Here is a 20,662-nt window from a genome sequence, read left to right as displayed (position 1 = left end):
AAAAGGATGAATCATCAAGTTAGAGAAGCTGCTAGAAATAAGATGGTGTCTTGAATCATGTCCAAATTAAGAAGGAGAAAATAACTGGAAGAAAAATCAAGGTAAGCAAAAAAAAGGAAAAAAAATGTTGCTTAAGGCATAAACCCATATAGCACCTACTCCTTCAAAGAAAAACCTGACAAGAGCATCTCTAGGGCTACTAGATGATCAAGGTATAAAAGAAGTGTTCAGAACACATATAGCCATAGCAGAATATCTAAACAAGTATTTTATAACTGTGCTTATCATGAAAGAATCATAGAAAAACCTAGTTCAGAGGGACCCACATGATCATCAGACTCCAACTCCTTCCTCTACAGGACAACCCCAAGAATCACACCATATACCTGAGAGTATTGCCCAAATGTTTTTCGAACTCTGGCAAACTTGGCACTCTGACCCTGGGGGATCCTGTTCCAGACCCCAGCCACCCTCTGGGGGGAGAATCTTTTTCTAATATCTAACCTAAACTTCCTCTGACACAGCTTTATACCAAGAAAACAGGAAAAAAATAGAGGTTTCAAGGAGAAACAGACCAGCAAGGCTAGTATCATATAAAGAGCATAACTGAAACTGCTAAAAATAATGCAGTTAATAGATATAGAGATAAATATCAATTATTTGGAAAGATTACAGCATCTGAATAAATGTCAGAAACAAGCCAAACAACCTCCAAATCATTAACAGTTATCTTCAAGAGCCCAAGGAAGGTAAGAGATACTCCAGAGTAAAAAAGTACCAACATTTAAACAAAAAGAAATGAAAATAACTCAGTCACTAGGGAACTGAAGATCAAACCTTGATATCTGAAAGAAAGTGGAAAAAATATGAAACTATTATTTTGTAAGCTAGTAGACGATATTGACATGAGAATAAATATAAAAATGGATTTCTAAAATGCGTGGTGTCACACTAACGAAATTTACTTTCCTGACAGGGCAAGGTGGGTTGCCCTTAGCTGGATGCTAGCTGCCCATCAAAGCTGCTCCAGACAGGATCCTGCTCCAGTGCAGCTTTCCCACAAGGTCACAGCTTGTTTCAAACATCTACCTGTTCTGGAACGGGATCTTCCATGGGCTGCAGGTGCATCTCTGCTCCACTGTGGACCTCCATGGGCTGGCAGAGGGACAAACTTCCTCACCATGGTCTGAAGGGAGATCTCTGCTGTGGTGCCTGGCGCACTAGCTGCACTGACCTTGGGGTCTGCAGGGTTGTTTCTCTCAAAAATTCTCACTTCTCTCTTTTCTGGCCACAATTACTGCTGCACAGTAACTTCCTTCCCCTTCTTAACTCTGTTATCTCATTGGTGCTACCACTGTTGCTGACATGCTTAGCCTTGGCCAGCTGGAGGTCCATCCTGGAGCCAACTGGGATTGGCTCTAAGACATGGGGGAAACTTCTGGCCAGTTCTCACAGAACCCACCTTGTTTGGCCCCCTGGCTACCAACTCTTTGCCATGCAAACACAATACAGGACTATCAGTCTAGTGGATATGCATCAAAGCTTTAGTAAAGCTTCTGATATTTGACATTTACATAGGAAAGTTAAGGATATATAATTTAGGTGAAATTAATATTAACTACGTGCACACCAACTGAGAATAATAAGAAAATAACATGTTCATAGAATAGTTATTAATAGTTACTTTTAGCCTGCAAAGGTGGGAGATGAAACAGGAGATCTGTCATAGGTTTTGAATTATATTCTGAATTTCCAGTAGTGATATGGTTGATAGAGCAGAAACAATTTGTGGATGCTGTGGATCCTTAAAGATTCCAAGGACATAGTTAGAGCCTCTGATCAAAGAAATGCTATGAAATTTGACAAAAAAAATGATACACCCAAGAACAAAGAATTAAAGTTGTAAATACAAAAAATGAGACTTTTTACACTGCACCACTGCAGAAACACAGCTGGGGTTACTATAAACCATAAATTAAATTAGTTGAGAACAGAGCAAAAGTAATCCTGCAATGAAGGCAGAGGAGCATTGCATGAAGGCCATGAAAAGTAGCTGTTCCATTCTGCAAAATATTCTACAAGATCATAACTAAAGTAAGTGTGACAACTCAAGGAGAAACCAGAAGAGGTATTCTAAAAAAGTAAGAGTGACAAAAAAAGAGGAAAATCAAAGAATTGTATTTGTTGAAACTAAAGAGGATTTTTTATAAAGTCTTTCAAAATATAGAATTTCTTAATAATGGAGGCAACAATGGCATATTCTACAATATGCTAACAGTTAATTTGAGTAAGGGATGTTTTTATGTTACAGTTTTAGGAAAATTAAACAAACCAAAGCTCTTTCTACATGATGACTGTTAAGTACTAGGACTAATTAATCAAGGAGGGTACCTAGCACAGTTTCTAATTTGGCCTCCATTGTTGTCAAGCCACTGCTTGAAAAAGAGTGGCAGGGTAAATATCCAATAGTGCAGAGCCCAGATTCTGTCTCCTGTCACTGGCTTGACTTTCTCGATGTTCAAGATGTTTGACCTGGTTTCTCTTTGCCTAGTGACTGGGATGAAAAAAGATCTTCAGGGAATTTATTTGTACTATGTATTTGCAATTGCTTACTTACAAGAGGCTGTGAGTTCTGTTTTTAAAATTACAAACTTTAAGGACAAATTGGTCATTTGATAAATGCATCACACTCTGAGTTCTTCGCATGTTAACCCTGAAAATAGCACAGCAGCAGAGTGGTAGTAGATACAGCATGCCACTTCCTCGGGAGTTACAAAGGGCATTGTGTTTTTTTCAAGGTTTTGCATTCTAGATAGCAGATTCATTACCTTAACTAAGCATTTTACACAGTTATGTCAAATAAGATACCAGAATGTCCAGGAAAATTTGAGTTTGAAGTCTGAGAAAACAGTATCTCAAAGTCCAGGATAAGGAAAAGGCTCAATTAGTAGAGACAGATGCATCTCGGAGTTCATAATAGAGATCATACTCAAGGACAAATCAATACTAAAAAACCCTCAGACTGAGCTAGAATTTTTTAAAGTATTAAATAGGAAAAAAAGTGTTTGAAAAAGAAAAATTAGATTTTTTCAAAAACAAACAAGACTTTGCACTGCAAATTGGGCTACAGTTTCTAGAAAGGTGATGAATATGGGATGGGAAGGTAGGATAGCTAACAGGACTACAGAAATGGAAGCATACATATCCAAAGCAGGGCAAAACCCCAGGGAATTCCCTGCTCACAGGAAAAGGGGCTTCACATTTGCACAAGCTGGCATGGGATGTCCTTCCTGTTTGCATCTGGGGAAACCAGCCAGGTTGGAATCTGTATAATCAAAATATTGTGGGGCAAAGCTTGAATGGACATTAGCCGACAAGCCACATTACTAGCCCAAAAGAAAAAGCTAAATCTAAGGCATAGGCTGATCCTCTGTCCGATGACCCCAACATTTGCCCAGCTGAAAAATCTCAGGGGAGAAATCTCATGGCAGTCATGTTCCTTTGAAAGTGTCCCGGAGCCTCACTTGAGTGGGGCTTTGTCTCTCTCCTAATCCTAGTCTCAACCACCACCAATGTACCCAAGGTACATTCTTCCTCAGGTGGTCCAAAGAAAGTTCTTCAGGAATAACTCTGTTTGCTGAATATCTTTTCCTCAGGAAGCCTTTAGTCTGTTCCCCTCCAGCTGCAATTCCAAGCTTAAGGTGAGGGAGAGGGAAATGAGGTATTTCAGTGCTGCACTGCTGGTCTACATGCTGTGAGACCCAAACCTCTCTCCCTGTAGCTGAGGTTCAGCTCCCTGCCTAGGATCATTCAGATCTATGACTTGTGTCTCACAGAAATTGCCAAATCTATGTGAGAAAGAAGAAGTCAGACAGTGTTTTATTAAACTCCACCTCTCCACAGGAACAGCTGACACTATATCCACCCTTTTATGGACAAGAGCTTCCACCCATCTTTTCACTGGCAGCCTACAAACAGAAGGTTGGACAAGCCCTATCACTTTGAACAGGTTAATAAGAAGCACCATATGGAGTTAGTTCCAGGCCAGACAGAAATAATTGCTAAATCAAAGTAGAGAGCTAATGCATCTGTGTAACATCATCTGATTATTGGCAGATAGATTATTTCACAGTATTCTCCCAGGCCAAGTCATAAACGATTCACAAACACGCTTTAGGATACAAGCCATGAATTCACAGCACTGGGGTTGGAAGCTCTGCTTATTTTATTGCAAACACCTGTAAAGGAGATTTTTGCTGCTAAACAGGGATATCACATATTCTGATGCACTTCTATCACCATATTATCTTCCTCTTGAAAAATAATTTAAAAAGCTTTAGCTAAGTATTCCAGGAGTAAAACAATAGTATGAATTGGGTTTTAAAACTTCTCAGCAAAATGAAGATTAATTGAAAATACTAGAAGCTCATAAAAGTAACAAGTTCTGGTAAACAATCTGGAGAATAAAACTTATGCATAAAAATAGCTACTGGAATATCTGAAAAATCTAAATTAAGGGAAAAATCTAAGCTTGTCTGCAAGAAATTCTACCTAGAAAGGCTACATTTTCTCATTTGATTTTCCATCACAAATATCTGGAATAGTTATAAAAAGTGCAAATTTATTCCATTCTTTCAATGGCATAATATTGAATCCCTTAGATGGTTTACACTGATGTTCTGGTTAAATTGCAAAGGAGAAGAACCAGGATAGGCACCCATAAATGAATGCAGTAACCACACAACCACCCAAAAATTCATGTTGACACAAAAATAATTTCTCTCTTTAACTCATCTTCTGTCTGCTCCTTGTTCTGAGTTTGTAAGAAGAGGCAAAGAGATGTGCCAAAGGACCTGTTTTTTCTTCTGGTGCACCTCTGGAAGGAGCATCCATGAGATCTGACTGAGTGCCTATTTCCTAATGGCTGCTCTAAAAGAGAGGCTCCGGCTAGCCAAACAGCAAAGTCTCTGGACACCTCTGGAAAACCACCTTCTTTTCACTCATAAACTCTATGAATAGGAAGCTGAATATTTAAGTGCAGTCTTAATAAAAATGGCATTGATAAGACCTCCTATAGAGTCACTGGAAAGAGAGAACACAATTCAAATTTTCATTGGCTCCGTCAATCTCAAAGGTACATATCCTCTTCACTAGACTGTACAAGTAAGCTACTTCTAAGAAGATGTTTCAAAAAGTGACTACCAAAAATATGTTAATAAACTTACTGTTTAAGTTTTGATAAAAAGACTTTGGCCTACTTCAGATTGCTTTTTTTTTTCGTAATGCCAGAAGCTGTGACTGTACATCACTGGGGCTACAGCAGTTGTAACAACTGCTAAAATTCTCCAAGCCACTAAGGAAAAATCTTGGCATACTGCAAGAGAACAAACAACCACAAAGTCCTCCTCCATCTGCCCCACAGTTTAGTTTTTATAGTTCATGTGCAAACCAGTAACTGCAAAGAACAGGCAAGGGAAATCTCATCCTGTAAGGTCAATATCTCAAAGTTACAAATGTATACAGCAATGCAAACTGATCTACAGCTCTTAGGGGCTGGAAAAACTGCCAGCTCCAAGCACTGAAAGCTAGCACCCTTGACATCAAACACCCTTGAAACACTATTTTCTACAGCAATGTGAAATACTAGTCTTTAATAAAGGGGAGAGCTCTCAGGCCTAGGGTTAAATCAAACTCATCAGTAAAGTAGGGCTTTGAGATGTTGGCTGTCAACCACCTCTTCCCACACATGTATGTGAGACACTTCTCAGTAATCTTCAGTGGCAGCTCTGCAAACACTGGAGGTTGTGTTATTCAAACTTATCCTAGGGATGCCAGGAATTATTCAGCTCTTTTCCCCACAGTTATAATATTCCTCTGGCTAGGTTTTTGTAGATTTGAAATTTGAACTAATGGAGAATAGAGGTGTTTTAGGATTACAAAATCCAGCTTGCTGATTTCTGTACATTCAATCCTTAGTTGCTGAACTGTGATTAAAACCAGAAGCTGAAACTAGCAGCTGCGATAAATAACATGGTAATGAAAGGAGATCTTCCCAAATAAGTTAATTCTTGGTGCCAATTGGTTTTCTCTTGAGACCCATTACAACCATGGGACAATAGATCAGAGCGGTATTGCCAGCCAGGAAGAACACTTACTTCATGCCCTCAGAGTAAACTCTCAATGGCATAGAACAGCATTAAATCCTTGCTGAAAATCTCAAATACCACAAAATGCCATCAAAACCAAACTAAATACACAGAACATTGCCATTGTCTTCAGTCACAGCAATATCAGAGAATTTTACATAGGACAATGATTCTGCTCCATGTTCCACTGTTGATAATCCTGAAGACCTTGAGCCTTTACCAGTAGGTGCTGGATGAGTTCAGTGAGCACCCAAGTGAACAAAGAAATACTTTTGAAGGTGTTCCCTGAATTTCAGGCCTGAAATTTAACAGACTGAGTTGCAGCTACTTGTACTTTGCTATATATAAGGCATTACTCTTCATTAGAGCCAAAACTAAGACATCATCATAAACACCACCTGTGCTCTCCTTCCTTACTTTTCTGGATTTTCATCTTACAGGATGGAAAACCCAACTTTTTAATGTAATAATAACTCACCACATTTAAATCAGGATCTTAGAGTACAGAGAAGTTATAAAAAAATCCAAGTATTTTTATAGGCCTCATGTAGGCAACTGAAAAGTATTTTAGTGGCATTACATGGAATGAGATATAAATGTGTTCAGAAGTTCCTACAGCTAGTAAAGTGCTACATGCAAAAGTTATTTTTCTTTACCCTTTCATTTTTCAATGCTAACAATTTTATACATAAATATGATTATGAAACGATAAGAAAAAGAAGGCACTACTCTTTTTGACTTCAGAGGACTGATGACTTTACTATGACTTCAGCAAACTAATCTTAGGAGTCAAAAGCAAGTCCTTTCCTCTGTTTTTGCTCCTAAAACATGGTTTGTTGCTTAGTGAAATCTGAAGAAATACCCTGTTTTTCACATGTCCTCCTGAAAGCCACTGAGAAAAGTTCTCGAGTAACTTCCTGTTCATTTCTAAATAGAGATGCTCTTAAAGCTGTCACTGATATTCCTTTATTTTCTCTGAAAGAGAGAACCAGATTGCCCAGATCCAGGGCATAAACAGAGCACTGACATTTAACCAGAGGCAGCATATCTTTCCTAGTCAGTATATTTTTTCCTGATAATTGGCACATAAGACAAAACTCGTTTAAACTAAGAATCCTTGGATAAAACTGGTGAAATAAACAAACTTGATTTTGTGAACAAAACCAAAAAGACGTCTTCAGTCTGGTATGGTTCATATTGGTAAGACCAAGCAGATGTTGAGCAGAATCTGTACAAAGATCATAATGTTGCGGTGTCGTCACTGCTTCTTTTCTCTAAGCACATAATCTTTAAAACATAATGTAAATATTCAGTAGAATATAGGTGCAGAGCTTTCACAGTTTGAGTCTTTACTGGGACATCCAGGGAATGTTACCATAATAGATACTGCCCTCTGATAGCAAAATCATCTGAAGGAATCAGCAACTAACTAAAAAGCATTGAGCTCTAATTACAAATGGTGGTTTCTCATCACCTTCACTCATTTACCTTTGCTTGTTGCTCACCTCTATAAGCAAGATATAGTACTTTCATTCCTCTCCAGACCAAGTCCCTCAAACTCTTGAATTTTCTGTGGCAACTGCTTTTAAAAATCCCACAATTGAGTTGTTTGGTGTGGTCATGCCTGCTGTTTTTCCATCATTATGAACAAGAAAATAAAACAACCACACCACAGAAACATTTACCTAGGAGTTTTGTTCTTATGGAGACCTATCAAGTCATTGAAGAGATATAGATTATACCTGAATACAAAGCTAAAAATAACCCAAAACTTAAAACTTTGAATGTCTTGAAACTTGAACCATCTCAAACTGGACCTTACTTCATATGGGAAGCCATATCTCACAATCACTTCTAGATTTTCATCCACTTTTTTCCAGAAATTTTGAACAGTTTTAGGAAGTGCCATAGACTGAAAAATTAATCACACTTTAGGAACAATTTTGTTACAAAACAGGTGTATAATTTTATAGCTCCAAAGTACAAAATCACCCAGGCTAGTTTTTGCTCCACTCTTCTCTGCAATGTCTTTACCAGAAATAACAGAATAACAGAATCATTTAGGTTGGAAAAGAACTCCAGGATCTCAAGTCCAATCTATGACTAAACACCAGCTTGTCAGCTACACCATACCACTAATGCCACGTCAAGTCATTTCTTGAACACTTCCATGGATGGTGACTCCACCACCATATTAAATCTTATTTACACTGAATTTCTGCTTTTGCTGTTTGCCTGTGCCAATGCTGGTATATAGGTATATTTTCTTTCCCCTGCCCAGCTGAGGAGAGCAGTGGTAGAGCAGCTTTGGTGGGCACCTGGCATCCAGCCAGGGTCAACCCCCAGCATAGACAAAGATTTTCCACCAACTGCCATGTATCTGGTACTGAGAAGCGGTACAGGAAGTTGGGTTTGGAAATGACATGGCTGTGCAACAGAGAAGCTGTTCAGTTCCTTCCATCTGCTTTCAGGCAGCTTCAGAAAGCAGTCTCTGTATTTAGGTAGAAATGTTGACCAGGTTGTCGGATCCAGCTATGACTGAGCTGGATATAACGTCACTCTTTATCTTCTGTTTGCACAGCCTAGTGTATCCCATGGAGGTTCAATCAACATGACAGAATATCCCACTTCGTTCAAACAGCAAAGTCATTAGCATGAGCACCAAGTCATCCCCTTTGTTAGCCAAACCCAAAGGAAGTGAAGAAAAATGACAGATGAAATTTATCACTAAAAGAAGAAATCAAAGTAAATAAAATTTTCATGTTTCTGAACATCATGGTAGGCAGAAAGGCTTAGAGAGGTATTTTTTATACATATAAAGTTTTAGCTGTCATAATTACTTACTGAAAATACTATTTGTAGTTAAAAAATTAGTTTCCTAAGCACTAAGGGCAGATGAGGCTCTGTCCTTGTGTTGCTAAAGTCTTGCTGCCCTACAATGGGATGCTCATTCACTCTGAAAATTCTGTACTCCAGTGCAACAGAGCATCACAGAGGACAAACATCCAAAAGTTTAAGGCACTGAGCTCTTGTTGAGAATAGAATTATGTCAGTGTGTTAGTTTGGGCTGAAGTGGAGTTAACTTTCTTCACAGTGACTAGTATGGGGCTATGTTTTAGCCAAGCTAAAAGAAAAAACCTATTTCTTTCCATCCATAGGACCTTTATATTCTCTTGTGCTTTTATGTATGTGCCTCATCATCAGCAAAATGAGCTAGCTGTTTTCAAGTGCAGGCAGTTGCTAAAGAGACTTAGGCTACTGTTTTCTGTGTCTACAAAAGGGGACCAATAGTGAAGGTGTCAAAGTGCTGTTGCATTAAAGGTATAGGAATTTAGCACAACATTACAGCTGGTCCTCAAATATCAGAGGGGAACTAATGAAGACAAGTTTTTGAGTGAGAACTAGGTCTGGATGAAAAATTGTTGAAAGTCTTTATGAAATATATTGTTTGGATGATACCTGGTAAATGGACCTCAATCTATGATTATGTTGATACAAATGAGAGGTATAGGTCACTCAAAGAATCACTGACCATGGTATCAGCAAAAGCAGGTTTAATATTAAAGTGAAAGTGCAAGGTCATTGGCAAGGCTCACTCTACTACTTACCTAGATGGTTAAAGCACACAGGAAAATCAGACTAAAATCTGAAATTAATCTATCTAAAATTTAAAATCAAACAAAAAGATCTGTGTGGAGGCTGGAGATGGAAAAAGGTTAATGATGGGAAAGGATAAGGATAAAAAGGAATAAAGGATGGTCTCCCATTGAGTCACAAGGTTGAGAGTGGATCCCCTTGCCAAAATAAGCCCTAGACTTAATCAACAGTTTAGACCTAAAGGTTTTAATAGCACTTAACAGCACTTAATAATCAATAGCCTAATTTAAATAATTTAGAAAAAGATTCTTACAGAATTTACTATAGCACAGTGGTAGCTCTTTAGAGGCCTAACTTATGCGTCTCCCATTGAGTCACAAGGTTGAGAGTGGATCCCCTTGCCAAAATAAGCCCTAGACTTAATCAACAGTTTAGACCTAAAGGTTTTAATAGCACTTAACAGCACTTAATAATCAATAGCCTAATTTAAATAATTTAGAAAAAGATTCTTACAGAATTTACTATAGCACAGTGGTAGCTCTTTAGAGGCCTAACTTATGCATGTACTTTTTAATAGCACTTAACAGCACTTAATAATCAATAGCCTAATTTAAATAATTTAGAAAAAGATTCTTACAGAATTTACTATAGCACAGTGGTAGCTCTTTAGAGGCCTAACTTATGCATCTAATGTACTTAAGAATCTAAGAGAGCAACATTCATGATACATTTGCTATAGCACATTCACACTCACACCTAAGGGAGTATGTACAAGGTATATCCCTGTGAAAAAATCCCCTCGAGTTCAGGGCAGGACTCATCGGATGCCTTTGCACCTTCTCAATGGGTGAAGGATTGATCCTTGAGGAATGGGGTTATCAGCCCAGACTCCATTGGCAGTTGTCCTTCAAGTAAACTTGAGAGTTCACTGGCGCTGAGAGGTGTCCCACTCAGAGGGAGATTGCTGGTCACAGCCTGCTGCAGTGCAAGAGAGCTCAAAGAGACTCACCTAGGACCACTGTTTATAGGATTATAGACAAGAGAGTTGGCTTTAGTCACAGTCATTATCCACCCTGGCCATAATTTAGGTCAGTAACTTTCTTTGAAAGTTCAGTTACAAAAGTGTTGTTCCACTTGGGCTGTTATTCAGGCAAGAAAAGTAAGTTTCCAAGGTTGTTTGCTAAAAAACCAAGAGCTTGTTAGATAACACTAGTTCCTAGGAGCAGACAGTGTTTCTGAAAAGCTCAGGAGGAGCTGGGCCCAAGTGCTGTATGTCAAGGTTGAGGCCTAACAAGCATTTCTGAGATCACAGTGTGGCCTGAGGAGGGGGGCAGCAATTGTACTACCACAAATGTACATGAGAGAAATAATAATAAACAAACTGTAAGAAACAAAGTAATGTAATTTCAGATAACTTCTACCAATGTGGAAAGAGAGCTCAGCATCAAGCTAAATAATCCTATGTGAAGACTATATCAAGTGCTCAGTAACAGTTAAATAATCAAAATGGAAAACATTTTTAGTCCACTAGATGAATTTTTGGTGTGCCTGCAACATTTGATACAAGGAATGGTTCAAAAATATACTATAAAAAGATACAGATATAAATAAAGAGGATGACCAAAAGTTACACAGAAATAACCAAGTACACTGGGGCTTGACAAGCTAGAAAAGACAGAACTAAGACTGAATCCATAAGAACAGAGAAGCTGGAGAGTGATTCAGACTTTTTTTTATCCTGATATAAGTAACAATAACATTTGAAATAAATGAAAGATGAAAACATAAATAATGGAGGTGCATGTATTGATTGATAGTCAACTTTATGAAAAGTTGGGCATACAGATCAAGATCAAGTCATACAACCTTGGCAGTGAAATAAGTTTTACAAAAATGTGTACTCTCTTTTAGAAAGAGTAGAATTTAGGAACCTGGAAATTTTTATGTAAAAATGTGGCAGAAGTAGTGGGCAATGCTACAATAATAAATACATTTTGAAGGTGGAGCATTTCTAGTTTTATGTTCATTTCCTTCTTTCAGAACCTCTCAATGTACCATCAACCAGAAAAAGAAATTGTGTGTTATGATCTTTCTTCCTTAATCTCTATTTCCAGTTACCCAAAAGAAAGGTGATGTATTTCACTGCTTTGCTCTGTCTACCAGGCAGCAAAAAGCTCCTCAAAGATCCAAATGCTATCTGTGTTTTTCAGGCCGAAGAGGATTAATTGCCCTAACAAGCATTGCTCCTGGAGACAACTCAGCTCTTTATTCACCTGCTTTTGGAGCAGAAGTATCTCCAGAGCTTGGACTTGTTTTGGATTAAAAAAAGTCAGCTCATGCCATATTCTGAACAAATCCCAACTGCAAATCAAACTGACAGAACTGAACTGTTCAGTATAACAATAACCTGGCTAAATGTAATTCCAAGATGAGTTTCTTAGCCTTGAAAAACAAAAAAACCAAAATCCAAACCTAACTCATAGCATTTGCTAGTGTACCTTGGTCAATCCCAGAGCCTCAAGTGTTATTCTGCAGATCAGAAGACACTAAGTCTGGCACTGGGATACACATGTCCTTTTTATGTGCTTCTTTTTTCTTACACCTTCTTTGAAACACACACTAATATAGGTTGATGACTCTGGATGTATATACTAATGTATATACTCATTCTTACAGGTGAAAGTTTTGAATATAGAATAGATCCAGAGTAGTCCAGGCTGCAAGGAAAACATTTATCACAGATCTGTAAAGTCAGCAAACCAGAGAATGGACAGAAGATCAATAACACTCATTAGAGCTTTATCTACAGCTCAGCTTTAGAGTGACACTAAACACAAACTTTTCACGTTCCTGAATGAGAATGGTCAGAAAATCTAGCGCTGAGTTTACTAACCTGAGAACTAAGCATACTGAGAGACCAAAATGCTTCACTGCAAAGTATTGAACTATTGGCTACAGAATTAATTCAAAGTTCTCTTGCTGAAGGTGTTCCTTGTGGTTTCTCCGTATCTACTGCTTGCCATTTATGCTACATTTTTTAAGTTCTCCTTTCTTTTCTGTGCAATTCCAATATACTTACTTTATGTAAGTCTGGGGCTCTTGGGACTGCTAACATAAGGGAACAGAATTAAGCAATATAACTAGAAGACAGAAATTTCAATTTGGTATCTATGTCAGATGCATGGATGATATACCCTTCCATAAACACTGAAGGACAGCTGGGACTAGCGAGTACAAAAGATAAGTTAACAATCTGAAGAATTAAAGCATTGTTAAAAGCCTCATTAAGAATCTTGTGCAATATGGGAAATAAGTCTGACATCTGAGCAAACTTCACAGTAGTAAAAGCTGGTAACACAAAGCAGACCCCATGAGGATAAACACAGGGACAAGGCATTTAGGCTTGGAGTTTTTCCAGACTCAACTGAATTGAGTCCTGAGCAACCTGCTCCAACCATAAATGCACCCTGCCTTAAGCAGGTGGTTACATTACATTACCCTAGAGATTGTTTCCAATGTGTATTATTCTGAGGATCTTAACATGTGTAATGTTTCTGCACGTTATTACATCAAAACTAGATCTGAATGCAAGATTAGGTAAAAGATTTACAGACTAATTTTAACAAGAAGTTCCTATAAACACATGGAAATACCAAACCCTTCTGGTAATGCAGTGTAATAAACAGGCAGTCCCCTTGTTAAAAATCCTCTGAACACAACCAAAAGATTGCTTGTCTTATGAAGACAGCAAGGTATTTGGAAACAAACACACTTACGCAATTTTTCAAAAGTCAGGAAAAGTAAGTCAATACTTTGAAAGTGCATTCACAAAAGGTATCAATGCATATTTAGGCTTTGAGATGGGGCTTCCCAAAGTGTGGAGAAAAATATCTCAAAAGACTTTAGCTTGTCCTTATGAATAACCATCAATAAGGAGAAACAGGAATTTCAGAAAAAGGGGCTGAAGAAAGAAAGTATTCATCTGACGAAAAGGCAGAAAGGAGAGTACATTAAATGCAAAATATTTTATTTATTGCAAACAAAACTGTGATAACATTGCACAATAACAAATTTTAAGGTTTTGAAATTCTCAAAAATCACTCTTCATTGTGACTTTTTTTGCTCCATATATAACTTTATAATTATATTTTTACATGAGTTTTACATTACAACAAGAGTAAATTACTTACAGAAATTAAGACAAATTGTATATAACTTGCCAGCTTACTACTATTCCATTTATGTCAGCAAGTGTAACCATTTAACACTTTGATCTGAAAAGGATTATCTGATTCAATGCTTTGCTACTCATATAACAGAATGATACAGTCTGCACCAATAATTTTTTTAAACAATTAAAAGTAGATGGGAATTCACTGTGTGCTGTTTGTTTTCTACAAAATGTAGGTAATAACTCACTTTGTTACTTGACTAGAACAACAGTTTCTCCCTTTTGTGTAAGATCTCCAGCAAGAAAAGACAAATGCCTAAATCCAACATTTTCAGATCCAATGCTGAACAGCCTGGAGGGCAGCAGTAAAAGTCCTGAGTGCAGGATGAGTCCCTCGATGAGACATCAAGAGGGACCCAGCCTCTGCATTGAACCCTGCTTCTTTAAGCTGTCTTGCTATTTCCTCTACATCCCAACCTCCCTCTCCCTGGTTAGCCAGCAGGTGGTCAATAAGGCGTGGGCAGAAGGCAGTCGGCATGCACTGCACCACCAACTTGGCATCGAGGAGCAAGGAAAGTATTTCAGCATCACAAGTGGAATCATCAACCTACAAAGAAAGAGAAATTCAAAGTAATTAAAAATTAATTACCAAATACATCCATCAACCAGAATACATCATGATGGTTCTAACTGCACAGCGTGACCTTCAAAGCAGGATGTGTATTCCGTACGGATTAACAACAGGGATACACACTTCGCATGTGTCAGAATATGTAAAGGTGTATCTTTAACAGTCTACCACATTAATATAAATATTTGACCTGTACAAAGTTAAGGAATGTGGATGCTTAACAGCCTGGAATTACATCAACAGCTTTACAGACTTTTCACAGGTTCCCAGTCTCAGTGCAGAACAGATCACACCATTTAGCTCCATATCAAGAATGACACTCTGAGGAAGGTTAGAGCAGAGTATATTAAATTTTGGTCACTTTATATTAATATAGTACATTACATTCCACATATTAGTATGACAGGCAACACTCACAGATTCAATCAGATTTTCCAGAGTTTCAGCACTCACAGCAAGGATGAGATTTGCAGTAGAACACAGCACATTTTAAAAGATGTGGAGCACAGAGATGCTACCTCCGTGAGACACCCCAGACGCCTCGAAAAATGCGGTTACTTGATACATGAGAGCAGATATTCTCTTGACAATCTTGTCTCTAGCTTTACAAATAACAGTACAGAATACTTAAAATTCTATTTCAGTTAATTTTGACAGGTCTTTCCTGAGATGCTTGAAATGCAGTGTTAAATAGCTTAAATGACTTACCACTTCAAGAAGCACAATAGAACAAATACGTAAAACCAAAGAGGGGAAGCGACGCCATCCAGAAGGGCCTATACAGGCTTTAGAGGTGGGCCTGTGCAAACCTCATGAGGTTAAGCCAAAGTCCAAGGTCCTGGGGCAATTCCAAGCACAAATACAGGCTGGGCTGAGAATGGATTGAGAGCAGCCTGGAGGAGAAGGGTTTGGGGTGTTGGTGGACAAGAATTCCAACATGACTCAATAATGTGAGCTTGTAGCCCAGAAGGCCAACTGCGTCCTCGGCTGTATCTAAAGCAGTGTGGCCAGCAGGTCGAGAGAGGTGATTTTGTCTCTCTACCCTGTTCTTGTGAGACCCCAGCCGGAATACTGCATCCAGCTCTAGACCCCCCCAATATAAAGATGTGGACCTGTTGAAAAGAGTTCAGAGGCAGCCACCAAAATGATCAGAGGGCTGGAGCACCTCTGCTATGAAGACAGAGGAGTTGAGGTTCAGACCAGAAACATGAAGGCCCAGGGAGATCTTGGAGAATATTCCAGTATCTAAAAAGGGGCTATCAAGAAAGGTGGAGAAGGACTTTTTACAAGAGCATGTAGTTATAGGACAAGGAAGAATGGCTTTAAACTGAAAGTTGGTAGCTTTAGATTTTAGGTTTTAGGAAGAAATTCTTGATTGTGAAGGTGGTGAGGCACTGGAACAGGCTGCCCAGAGAAGCTGTGGATGTCCCTGCCCTGAGAGTGTTTCAAGGCCCTGAGTAACTTATCTAGTGGAAGGTGTCCCTGCCCAGGGCAGGAGGGTTGGAAGTAGATTAAGGTCTCTAGGTCTCTTCCAATCCAAGCCATTCTAAGATTCTGTGATAAAAAAAGGATCACATGAGGGGTAGACAAGAATCAGTTTTCAATGACTGCATCTTACCAAGTTACAAATAAACTAATTAAATTATGCTACATTTACAAAACAACCTCCCAGTTAAAAAAATAAAATGAAAAAATCTGCCTTGTTACTCTCTACTTCATTTTCTGTAAAAATGAGGCACTAACTTACAGGGCTGGTAGTAGGGTACCAGCAAGTAATAAAGACCCCATGATCCACTGGTTTGGCACCCTTGAAGACCGATTCAACTGCTACACAGGACCACAGGATGTGAATACTGTATACAGGGTGATGTGGCAGTGACACTTGACAGTTGAAATTAAGCAATTTTTAATCCAATTAGCATGGCAAAACTTTTAACCTTGATTCTTTTCAGGACAGCATTTAAAAGTTTTCTTGTGTCTCCATTTTAGTTCAAGCTTGTCTTTCTCATGTTCATATGCATTGGGCTGCATCCACTCCTTGCCCCATCACTGTCACCATGAGCACACAGCAACGGGTGTTCTTCACTTAGAACTATTCTCTGTCCCATCAAGTTTCCACATGTATTTCTAAGTATCATGTAATAGTGTCAATTTGCAGTTGTGGTGTGCTGTGGGGTTTTTTAAATTTTTTTTTTCCAGAGATCAAATAGAAGTATGATCTATTAGTCCAAGAAACCAAATCTTACCTACTCAGACATATACACTGTGAGAAATCATGCACACATGGAATGTGGAGCTATGTTCTACTCTCTTCAGTCTCCCTACACAATTAATCAAAACTAGAATGAGGATCCTTAAAGCATAAATCAGAACAAGTATCTAATCTTCTCTTGAATGCATGAAATTTCAAGACTCCCAGGCTTTGGCATCTTTTTGGAGGAATCAATAGTACATTTCTATGTAAAAGGACAGAGAGGGATAATGAAGACCTACTAGGTACCTCCTCAAATAGTGAAGTGGGTGAGATATTTGCAAGTGGCTTCAGAAGAAAAAACTTCCTTTGAGGTAACAACAAATTCTTTTAAAAGATTGATCTCTATTGTTTCTAAATAGTTTTAGGCTAATGAATCCAAGTTTCACTCCGTGAAAGAGCTGAAAAGTCAGCATGAGGACTGACAGCACGTGTGTGATAAGCAACATAAACAGAAAAATTTGTCGCTCTATTTTAGAAAAGATACACTCTACACAACATAAAAAAGAATTAGGAAAGGAAAAAGACAAAACATGAAACACTGTGACATGAAAAACTGTTATGCCTCTTTGTATCACCTCCAATTTACCATTAATAACACTAGATCATTACTTCATTCAGAACTTCAGAAACTTTCCAGGAAAACAATGTCCATACCATGCTGACCAGAAAGAGAGTTTGCTGTTTCACCCTCACGCTACTACTTCTATTAGTTCATTCAGGCATTTGCATTTTAATTACCATTGAAATTTTTTTTATTAACTTGATTTGTCTTCAACATTTTCACACTTAGAAATTACAAAGTTAATGCAACAGCGCACAGCACTAGGTCCAGTTAACAGAACAGTTCTAATAACTGCAGGGATATCCTGCCTTTAGGCTGTCCAATCTTTAAGTCTTGAATTATTTAATAATTCTCATATATTAATTACTGAAATGTTTTTCTGTTGAAAACAAGGTTGATCATTAAATAAAATGGGTGAACATGAACCAGCAGTGTGCTCAGATGGCCAAGAAGGCCAACAGCATCCTGGCTTGTATCAGCAACAGTAGGACCAGGACAGTGATTGTCCCCCACACTCAGCACTGGTGAGGCTGCACCTCAAATTCTGTGTACAGTTCTGGGCCCCACTCCTCAAGAAAGACACTGAGGTGCTGGAGCAAGGCCAGAGAAGGGCAATGGAGACGATGAAGGGTATAGAGAGTAAGCCATACAAGGTGCTGCTGAGGGAGCAGGGGTTATTTAGCCTGGAGAAAAGGAGGCTCGGGGGAGACCTTATCACCCTCTACAACTACCTGAAAAGAGGTTACAGTAAGATGGTTGGGCTCTTCTCTTAAGTAACAAGTGATAGGACATGAGGAAACATCCTCAGGTTGTCCCAGGGGAGGTTTAGATTGAGTATTAGGGAAAATTTCTTCATGGAAAGGATTGTCAAACACTGGAACAGGCTGCCCAGGGAAGTGGTTGAGTCACTTCCTGGAGGTACTCAGAGGACATGTAGACGTGGCACTTAGTTACATGGTTCAGTGGTGGACTTGGCAGTGGCTGGGTTAGTACTTGGACTCGAAACTCCAAAGCTATTTTCTAACCTAAATAGTGGTATGATTCTACAATTCCTAGTGTTGGCATCTTGTAGCATGCCACACAGTGTACTAAGCCATTATCCAAACAACTGTCTTCTGTTCTGAATGGGAGGCTGGAGGGATATTCTGTCCCACTTTGGAGCTCTCTTAACCTGTGTGTAGGGTGCAACTTTTCACAGGGCTACATTGTCTTATTTTATGAAAATAGAACGCAAACAGTAATTATAGCAATGAGATTAACAGGAGATATGAACTATAATTTAAATTGAGTTTTTTAGGCCATTATTCTGTTAATGAAAAGTGTGATTTCATATATCAGAAACCTAATGAAGAGACAAAATCTGAAAGTAAAAGACCTTTCCTAGCATAAAACTAATAAATATCTAAGCTATAACTATGGGGATGAAGATGCCCATATATGACATGGAAGTAGAGCAACCTGCCTGCACTCATGTGGAAATGAGCCCATTGTGACTTGACACATAACAAAACAGTATACAGAATGCTCTTGGTTGTGCTTGACAGCTCATCCTTAAGCTCAAATAGTACAGTAGGTTTAAATTAATTAACATTTCCCATTTTCTGACTTCAAAACTGTCTGAAGACTTGGTCAGAAAGAGGAACCCTCTGTAATTTAATTGTCTCCAGGCAACTGGATGAAGACACAAGATGGCAACCAGACCCTGTGAATGCATTTCACACAGCTAAGGCCACTGTCTGTTCCATGATTCTTTGGTCAATCTAATTGCAGTCTGGCAGGTGTGGGAAGAACACCAACAGCAAGGTTTAATGAGATTTCTATATAAAAATAGGCAGTTAAGAAAGTTAGATTAATTATTTACCAGTTTTGCGACTCCAGATCGTGTAAAATGTTTTGGTATCAGTTGCATATGAAGAGAAAGTTACAGCAATTAGTTTAAATAAAAGCACAAATGAAAATTCTTACCGATACCTACACAGATTTTCAATGAATTGATGTATTTAAAAACCTTAATTCAGATAGCTTATACACTGAGTAGCTATGCTTAGATAAAACTGTAAGATATTTTTATATTAAATTAATGTCAATGTACCTTAAGACCACATGTATTTAAAATGAATTTTAAACTAAAACAACAAGCATTAAAGCCAAAAATTACTAAAACAATACAAAAGATAAACAAACAAAGCATGTAGTTAAAAAATACACCATAAAGAGTATAATATGGTTTCTATGCAAGAAATTACTCAGCAAAACTAGGGCTCTACCATCTGGAAAAGAGGTGGCTTAGAGGGCATAACAACATCATTAAAATTATACAGGGATTGATTAAACACATTCATTAAAAAATAATGATGAAGCATCAAATTAATCTAGTAGGATCAGATTCAGAGAAAATAAAAAAATAAGTTGGGATTTTTTTCACACTGTTGAACCCTCTGGCAAATGATACTGCATGATGTAAAAGCTCATCCAGGTTTAAGGAGAAATCGCACAAGATCGAGGATGAAAAACACTGCAAGTTACTTAGTTCCAAATAAATACAGGTGAAAATAACTGGAAGTTGGTTAAGTAGTAGCTCAGAAAAAGGGCCTATGCATTTGGCCTATTCTTACTCTTCAAAAGACTTGTAACTCTTCCATCAGTTTGAGGCAGGATAGCATTTCAGATGGAATTTTAATCCTCAAAATTTTACCTTTGAAAAAATATGAATTAAAATCAACCTTCAGAGTTAGCTTTGCTTGCCATATATACCAAATACTAGCCTACAGCAGATACAGACTTCTAAATGCACTACATTTTCTTTTTCAAAATCACTCTTTTGACAAAAATTATCTCTAAGAGAGTAAAACCCAATTAAGACAATTACTAAAAAGAAACCTTACTATGCCAGTATTAAAAAGCTGCTGCTTCTTATAGAAGCAGACAGCAGAGGCAAGATCTTCTTAGTGAGTGACTTCTGACCTGTCTGCAAATGCCCAGGCCTCGCCATCCCAAGACCCTAACTAAGCCTTAAAATGCTGGTTCCAGCAAAGTCTATCACTAATCTCAGAATCACTGTTCCAGTGATATGGGATGCAGATGACTGCAGTTTAAGCAAGTCTCAAAGTGCAGGTATCTTCTGCACAAATGAACACACAATCATTTTCCATATTGCATGAATAAACTATATCCCACAAGAATGACAAACGCAGTGCACACGTTAAGAGAAAAATCATTATGCTTATCTCCATGCTTAAGGGGGCTTATTTTTCATTAGTGTAAAATCTGTTACTTCTGAAATACTTAAATGGGAGCATGT

At 38.2% G+C, this 20,662-nt stretch overlaps 1 protein-coding gene across 1 annotated transcript in view; it reads right to left on the bottom strand.

Moving 5' to 3' along the window:
* Window positions 1-14,141: 14,141 nt before the first annotated feature.
* NBAS (neuroblastoma amplified sequence) overlaps window positions 14,142-20,662 on the bottom strand; it is a 154,199-nt gene continuing 147,678 nt past the window's right edge. Inside the window, exon 48 of the mRNA XM_009072753.1 lies at window positions 14,142-14,521. Coding sequence (XP_009071001.1) covers window positions 14,246-14,521 — 276 coding nt within the window. The 3' untranslated portion in view covers window positions 14,142-14,245. The remainder of the gene's footprint in view (window positions 14,522-20,662) is intronic.

Source organism: Acanthisitta chloris, unplaced genomic scaffold (genome assembly GCF_000695815.1).
Source record: "Acanthisitta chloris isolate BGI_N310 unplaced genomic scaffold, ASM69581v1 scaffold704, whole genome shotgun sequence".
Taxonomy (NCBI): Eukaryota; Metazoa; Chordata; class Aves; order Passeriformes; family Acanthisittidae; genus Acanthisitta; species Acanthisitta chloris.
This window is presented reverse-complemented; position numbering and strand designations above follow the sequence as displayed.